The following is an 8,698-nucleotide window of genomic DNA, read 5'->3' on the forward strand; positions in this document are numbered from 1 at the left end:
AAAACCAAAATTAGAAAACAACAACAAAAAACTACACAAATACGTACACACACACAGAAAAAGCCAACAGCTTCATCTCAGAGAAAGCATGCCAAATTTCACCCCAAATCTCTCAGATCTCGAACATAATTACAAGCAACTGGAAGTAATGTCATGAAATGGAAAATGTCAGGAAACCTTAACTGCAGATGGTGCCACCAACTTCATATACAATGTATATATACTAATTCAGTATTTGTAGGAAAACTGATGCCTTAAAAGACTTTAGGCTATCAATTTCAATTCAAGTCTGACAGGTACAGTGATTCCCACTGTACAGATAGCTCTATAAGCAAGTTCCATTCCACTGTTCACTTGTTGAGAATAACACGCCAAGCAGGATATATTCCAGCTGACAGATCCACTACCAGTTTGCTCAGAAGAAAGCACCTTCTTCAGAGCCGCAAAGAGTAAAATCTTGTATCTCATATGACTGTCATCAGGTTCTCCATTGCTGCAAGTAAAGCAGGGCATGCCAAGACTCAGACATAATGCCAGACATCAGTATCAGGTACATCATTTATCGTATTTGCAAATATGAAAATAGGTTCATTAGTCAAAATAAAGTACCAAAAATTGAACAGTTTAAAAGATGTTAGTGGCATATTCAAAACAAGAGCTGAAAGGTACACCATTAAAACTACATCATAGCATATAAACATCCAGAAGTTATCAGTGATAACAGAAGCTTCCTCCAGTTGGCAGCATAAAAGAACAAAAAAGAGAGGATGTATACTGCTAATACAGGACGTGAAAAAAAGACTTCTTCAGAAGACTTAAGAACCCACTTAGAGTTAAAACACAAGCTATTCATGGAAACATTTTTTAAATAAACAATGCAAATCTGTTTCAGTTTCTTCAAAAAAAAAAAAAAATAGCTTACTGCAACATGAAAATAAAAAATCCTTCAGGTTTTACGTCTCTCCTTGCCACTTGTCTTACAATTTTTATATCTTAGTTGGAAACCTGCCTAAATAGACTGCATATTCTTATTAAAGACTTTCATTCATTTGGCTAACAGTACATATACCATTATTAAACTATTGACACCTATTTATTTACAGCAAAAGCAACTTTCAATAGAGAACATGCTACCTCACAAACATTGTTTCATGAGATATCAACAGATAACATCACAGTTTATCATACAAATACACTAATCACCTACTAAATCAAGCAAACAAAAAATTAATTGCTGAAGTTTTCAGACAAAGAAACAAACATACACTGGGAAAAAAAAAAAACTTTCTTGATCAGATTATTCATTTCTTCACTAAAACAACATCTCCAGACATTTTACATTCCATTCTAAAATTTCATTGCACAGCCTGTAAGAGTTTTGTAAAAACGTAAGATTTCACTTCTTGCTCATGAGCTTTCATCACAACCCTTTCATCATATTGTTTAAAATTAGATGTTGAAGACAGCACACATGGCATCCATATCAACAATATATAGGTTTTCTCTGTAAGACTATAACTTTCTTTAAGACAAGCCTTGCTGAGATCCTTCTACACTTAAAATCACTTAATTACCACTTGTCATTCATTCTGTCTCAAAATTATGTTACATTTGCTGGAAATACATTCTGAAGATCCAGTATAATGCCAACGTAACAGAAGTTCAATTTTTCCCCTCTGTCATCTTTTCACATTTCATGCAATGTTTTTAAAATATGCAAAACAAATTGTGCAACAGAACAGGTCTTAATTTCCAGTATTAATTAATCCCTAGTTTTCACCAGAACTCGCACAAGAAAACAGAAAAGGCAAGACAAACTGTATATAGAAAAAGTTAGAATATAGGAAAGACATTTCTTAATCAGTTCCTTTGACTAATACTTGAAGAGTAATTAACTTCCAAGAGATATCAATATAATTAGAGAATAAAGCCTTGACAAAACCGACCTACTTTCATCCATGAGAAATATCATTATTAAAGTGAAGTGTGTAAGTTAGGTGAAAAAAGAAGGAAGTACCATAAGTTTCAGGAAAGGCTGAAGAATGCAGTTTTCTGACAGACTTCTCACCTTTTCCTGCTGTCTTCTTATTACACAGCCCTCTTGATTTCTTTTCTGATTTCTTTGAGTAATTCTTGTTACCTACTTTTGCAACAGTAGGTGATGCATCACCTTCAGATTTTTCTTTTCTGTCAAAAAAGGCTTCAGACTTCTCTTTGATTTCATTAATGCAACTGGGGTGATTATTGTGTATCTTCAAACTGGAGTCTGATAATTTTTGCTTCTGTACTTCAACAAATTTTGTTTCTAAATTTCGAGGAACATTCATACCATGCACTTCTTCAGAGTCATTACAATCAATTCCATGAGAACACGGCTTGATTTTGTTATGCCAGTGATTCTTAGAATTATCAAGTATTGTATGTAGGCAACTATCTTGATTCTCAATAGACTCCTGCATTGTAAATTTATTACTTTTCAGGCTACTATCCTTCAGTAACTTATCATTTTCAAAATAGTCATTTCCTCCTCCTACTTCATTTTTAAGAGGTCTTCCTACATTCTTAAAATTCCAAGGTACTTCTGTATCTTCTAAGCAATCATTAGTATCTTTGCCTTTTAATTGGTACTGGTTTTCACCCACAGCATGGTTGAATACTCCATCTTGATTTCTGTCTTCTAAGGAATTGGAATACTGAATCTCCTTCTGTTCTGCAATATCCCTCTTGGCTTTAACATTAATTTCCTTAGGCTCAGTTAACCATGGTGCATTTTCTTCTCTATCTTGTGCTGGTTTATCATTCTGCATTTTGGAGCTCTCATCTTCTGCACGAAGTCCATTTATCATGTTTGTTACCTGTTCTGTTACTGAATCAGCTACACTATAGCCAACTTCTCCAACAACACTGGTGAGATCATCTACAGCACTGCTAAGAGTGTCCACCAGAGAAGACACAGAAGGAAGGCTCAGATTTTGGTGGAAGTTTCTGAAAAATGCCATTTTTTCCAATCTACTCAGCAGAAAAAAAAAGAAAAAAAATTGTACAGAAAGATCTTCTGTTTCATAAACAGATCAACTCCATTTCTTCAAGTTCTATTTCATAGCTATTTGCTTTTGCTACCTCAAACTTACTACGTTTACCAGGGGAGGCTGCTGCTTTGTGTTTTCCATTCAATATGCATTGAAAATAATAAGAAAGCATCATAAATAAATATCTTGAAATTAATCCATAATCAACCAGCAAAATGACAGTCTTTCATCATCTGCAGCATCAACTAGCCATAATAAAATCCATTATTCTCAAAAGTAAGACAACTGTGTGAGGAAGGAACATGTATTTTTATTCTAACCTGCAAAGAAGAAGTTGTGAGACATTTAAATGATGCCCTTTCAAGAACAATACACTTTTCACAGTACAATAACCCTTTAACACACTATTTGCATAAAAGCTCACATCACGGAGACTTTCTGACCCCAAAAATTGTTGCTGTGTTTTACATAACATATACCAAATCATGAAGACTTGTTCAGCAGCAAAAAGAAATTTAAGAAGGAATATTTGACTTTCAGGGGCAATAACTACTTCTGTCTAAAAAACCCAAAAGAAACAAACATACAAAAAAATCCCCAAATTCAGCTGTGCCTTTCAAAAAGGTAGAAGACAAAAAAGCCTCAAATTTCCCATTCTCTTCTCTAGTGCCCTTCCACTCAAGACAGCTAACAATGCCAATTCAATATCTGCAGCCCAAAAGTACAGATGGGGCTATTTTACTAACCCCCCAGTATATTTTAGGAGGTCTGTTCTTCTCTCATTTATCAATACTATTTTCAAGAACAATATTTTAAAAGTATAGAAAAAACTCATTAGCTTGATTGATTTATTTTCTGATGTTTTACATCTTTAAAATTATTTTCCAGATGAGTAAACACCTTACCCAAAAAGTCAGTGAAGGATTTAAAAAAGCTTAGTGAAAAAAAAAAGTTCCAGTCACAAATTTACTTCAGATTTAATTGTACACAATTACAGGATGTTAAAAATGCATTCAAGAGTACTCACACAGCACAAAAGAAATATCTTCCCATAAGTAAATGTAAACTCTCTAGTTATAAAGCTGTTGATTTTCTGCAGTTTGTAAATACAAAGGTTTCCTCCCTTCTACGTAGTGCAAAATCACAGGGAAAAGTCAACACCACATTATTTCATCACTTCAATCAAGTGATTACTTGTGTATTTCCACAAAAATTTTTTCAGGCTCTTATAATAACTTTATGCCCAATACATTCTATTTCAGATACTTACAAATCTTATCTTGTGAATTCTTTCTGGTAGGGTATCCTGAATCAAGATCAGGGAAACCACCAACATTTTCAAAACACATCTTCTTATTAATATATAGGAAAAGTAGCAACATGAGGATAATGAATACCCCAACAGCAGACAGGAATCCAATTGCTTCAGGAGATACTAAAAGAAACAGAGAAGGACACATTAAAAAACAAACAAACAAACAAACAAACAAACAAAAAAACAGCCTATTATAAGTGTAATTTGCAAAACTTTTTATATTCCTCAGAATTGGTCATTAATAAATACTACTAACATTCAAAATGTATATGACATAACTGAAATAAAGGGCAAGGACTGTTCTCTTTAATTAGATTAACTGTTACCTTATGAGAAAAGTAGCTTTAAAACACAATGCTTTTTAATTTTTCTTGAGTACTTCCTAGATACAAATTAGTTAGAAGACAGTCTGTACACAAACTGTTTAGCTCTCTATGGAAACACAATATCTGATGACATCTTTCTGGAGTGAAACAAAACAGTGGCTGATACTTTGTAAAAGGGAAAGGATGTAACTTTAGCTGCAGCCTCACTAACAGTGTATGTAAATCAGCGTGAATACAAGACTTAAAAATTATGTTGCAGATTCAATTTGATTCCACTTAAAGAATCTTTAAAATGCTTGTTCACAGATTAAATATATCATCAAGTTTACTATAACCTATAAAATTACCATTATATTGCCAGAAAAAAAAAAATTGTACTTCAATTTTCCACATATAAATGCATACAGATTCCTATCTGTGAACAAATGTTTTATATATATATATCACTCTAACCCTTCAATTAATTTCTCTCAGTTGATGTTACATTTCAACCAGTTACACTATGTAAATAGAAGAAAAAAAAATATGCTTCCATGCAAAATCCATCCATGCCACACACATCACAGCAATTACTCTAATTCAAAACAAGTTGTGATCAATTCAAAATTGGTTTGGGCAATGATTGTACATTGAAAAGCATTTTTAAAATTCTCTGAGATTCCCCGCAGTTTCTGTAGAACCACAAAGCAGCAGAAGGGCAATTCTTCAGTAGTCATCTTTCACATTCAAATTTCAAAAACATCCTATTTTTTGGACTTCATAATTATCCTCATCTCTTAAGGAAAAACAGCAACGAATGTTTAAATTTCTAACAACATAATAGAGCTTTACAAATGTGAAAGGAACAAATGCCATACTGCAAAGCTATTAGGATTAATTGAATTGCTGCCTATGGAAATGACATAAGTTATACTCATTACAGAAGTATTAAATTAACTTTAATTTACTTTTGTTATTATCACTAGAATGAAAATTATTAGAAAACGGAAACTTACCATCTCTTCATCCTAATTATTGAATTACTATCTCTTCCTCAAATAAAAAAATATAACCTCTCTGCTACTTAACGATTTTTCTTAAAAAAAAAAAAAGTTTCAGACTCTTCAGAAAACATTAACATCTTCAAATAAATATCACAGAACATCAATAACAACCCTCAGATGTATTAAAAAGGATGCAGTGTTATTAATACGTATCTACGTGCACTAACTTATGTTATATTTAATATCTGTATTGTCCAGTCAGTTATTTTTGGACCTCTCACTCCACATCATGCTGCTCACCTAGCTACTGCAGTACAAAGCCAGACATGTTTTAATTATTCATTTACAAACGCAATACTATCCTTCATGTGCACAAATTAAAATAACTAGGGGAACATGCAAAGAAATACAACTGCCTTTGAGATAGTAGCACAAAAGCATTTGAAATGAAAAAAAGTATGCTCATTTTTTATTTAGAAAGGCAGCAACCAACTAGAATTTAGCTAACCTAGGCTAAACGCAATCAAAAAGAAATACTTTACACAGTGTTGTGTTAGAAGACCTGGAATTCTTAACTACACGTACTGTGTTACAAACAGGCCAAACTCCATGTGGCAGCTGATGTTATTAAAATACTTCTCCATATTAAAAGAAGAAACAAAACAAAAAAAAAAAAAGAAAAAGAGAAAAAAAAAAAAAAAAACCAATCCAGAAGCAACTTTACCACAAAAACTGAGTAGTTGATGCTTCTGTTAAACTCCTTAAAAGACTCAGAGATCTCAGAAAACATTTTACTAAACTTGCCAGAAGTCAGAACACACCTCCTATGTCTTTTGTGTCAAGTCATATTAACCTTTCTTCTCTCATCAGAAACACTACAACTGTATTAACTCCTTTCTAAGGGTTACTGATTCCTTCCATGTTTCACCAAAACAAGCATCAGGAAAAGTACTTGAGCACACCTCAACACAAAACAAGCAATTAAATCCCAAATCCCATCTATCAAAGTGTTTGTTGTGGTTTGTTCTTGTTGTTGTTCATTTCTTTAAAAAAAAAAAAACCAAGATTTTGCTAACATTAAAATTAAACTTCTATATAAAGATTGTGCCTGCTCCCTCTAATTCAAACTTGAATTTGCCTTCCTTCTGGAGTACAGACTTCCTAATTTAGGCATTTACTAATGGCTGTCAGCTGATTATGATAATGCATATGTTATAATGCCAGTCTTAGGCCATACTTTCCTGTGCATTTCTTTCTCCTCCATCTCATTATACAGCAAGTTAACACACTCTGGCACAAATTATAACACACACACAACACAAGATACCTGTATTTTAACACTTCAAATTCCTATGCCGAGCATGTTACTCAGTATTATGCAGCTCCAAGTGAGGATAAACATGAAACAACTGAATTTCAATGCAGTACTGGAAAGAATACTTCCTAAATAAGAAAATTATTAACATTTTTTGGTAACATTAACCTTTAAGAAGTTTGAAAGACAGAATGAAATCAGGATGAGAATGCTTATTTAATTCCCTATTTGGAATAGCAATATCCTTTAAGCATTCTACTTATATACTTCTCAAAGTAATTCTGTGTAAAACAGAAAACTGACATTATTTGAAGTGATATAAGATGCAACTTAAAGGGTAATTTATAAAGAAAAAGAAGTCAAACACAGAAATTAAGAAAAGTAAAAACTAAACGTGCTTGCTTACATGAAAAGCATTACTAGGATTACAGTATCAAACAGCTACCCTGCCATAATACAAGTGTCATCTTTATTCTAGTGGAAAGCCATCTGGAATAACAGCAGCTTTATCACCATTTGGCTTATGTCACTTCATACTGTCTGCACTGATACAGAGATAATGTCTGACTTTTTCCCCTCTTCTTCTTAGCATCTAATTACAAGCACCAGTAAAAACAGTAGTTTTATTCTCTACATATGGGAAGAAATTCGGAATATATTTTATTTTGAAAAATAAAAATAATTCAGGTAATTTTCATTACATCACTCGACTAAACATCTACTTCAAATATTGTTCAACATACTTTGCAAGTTAACGTTAGGAAGGTTTTGGTTCAAAGTTAACTGCTCACACATCCACACAAAATACTTGTAGCAACTTTCATGTTGCCTTTGCAAATTGTCATTTACAGGATTTTTTTTCCTGATTCTTCTAAATAAATCACTGTATGGGGCTGCTGAATCACGGCCTGAGCCTCTGATTAACTACCTGAGGTGAGCAGTGAGTCAGCCACGGGAGCACAGGTGAAGGCAATTCACCTGTGCTGCAGGAAGGGGTGGAGCCTGGCTGCACCTCTCCTAGATCCATTTAAGAGCTGACTGCTGGGGGAAGGATCTCTTCTGGAGATCTACTCCACTGGAGTCTACCATGTGTGTCCAGGATAAGGTGAGTGTCCTTCTTTCCTACTATAGTATAATAATTATATCAGCTAAATTCTTGGATATACTATATCATCTGTATATTCATTGATTGTATAATCACCAAGCTAAAACTGTCTTTTAAAGATAAATTTCACCGTATGAAAAGGAGAACCTTGGGCTCCAAAATACCACTGAACTTAGAAAAAAGTTAGAAATAGCAGAAGCCACAATCCAAAGGACAGATTTAAGCTTTTGACAGAAATTTTGTCATTCCTAAATCCTGACTAGTACTCAGCCTGCCATCCCTGCTGATTTACCAGTTCCTCAGTGTCTTTTCTCTCTAATACAGAATCCATTGCCTTGTAAGTAGTACCTCAACAGAAATCTCTGAAAAGAAACATTTTATTGCTCCTAGAAAAAATATAGTGAATAATCTTGATTACCTTCAAATCCCATTGATCTGTTGCAATCACACAGCAGGTTAGATGCCTGTATTCTCCACATGGTGGATGAGAGAACAGCAGTGCCTACAGATATTTACTGGAGCTCTCAAATAATCTAGTGCAAAAGCCAAAAGAGCTGCATAGGTCTACAGACTTGTGGTGTACTCCCTCAAAGTTACCAGAAAGGAACCCACCAATACTGGCAAA

At 33.6% G+C, this 8,698-nt stretch overlaps 1 protein-coding gene across 7 annotated transcripts in view; it reads right to left on the minus strand.

Annotated features, from left to right (window-relative positions):
* The window catches only part of SYT14 (synaptotagmin 14), a 72,635-nt gene that overhangs the window by 58,128 nt on the left and 5,809 nt on the right, over positions 1 to 8,698 (minus strand). For 4 of the 7 annotated variants that reach the window (XM_031552369.1, XM_031552368.1, XM_019612698.2 and 1 more), the window contains exons 1-2: positions 4,300 to 4,377; positions 2,069 to 3,349 (exon numbers count right to left, since the gene is read on the minus strand). In XM_031552369.1, the coding sequence (XP_031408229.1) occupies positions 2,069 to 2,999 (931 nt within the window). In that variant the 5' untranslated portion in view covers positions 3,000 to 3,349; positions 4,300 to 4,377. Of the gene's footprint in view, positions 1 to 2,068; positions 3,350 to 4,299; positions 4,465 to 8,698 lie in introns of those variants that run through there. The other 3 variants (XM_031552372.1, XM_031552371.1, XM_031552367.1) reach the window with 2 other exon arrangements.

Source organism: Meleagris gallopavo, chromosome 2 (assembly GCF_000146605.3).
Source record: "Meleagris gallopavo isolate NT-WF06-2002-E0010 breed Aviagen turkey brand Nicholas breeding stock chromosome 2, Turkey_5.1, whole genome shotgun sequence".
Taxonomy (NCBI): Eukaryota; Metazoa; Chordata; class Aves; order Galliformes; family Phasianidae; genus Meleagris; species Meleagris gallopavo.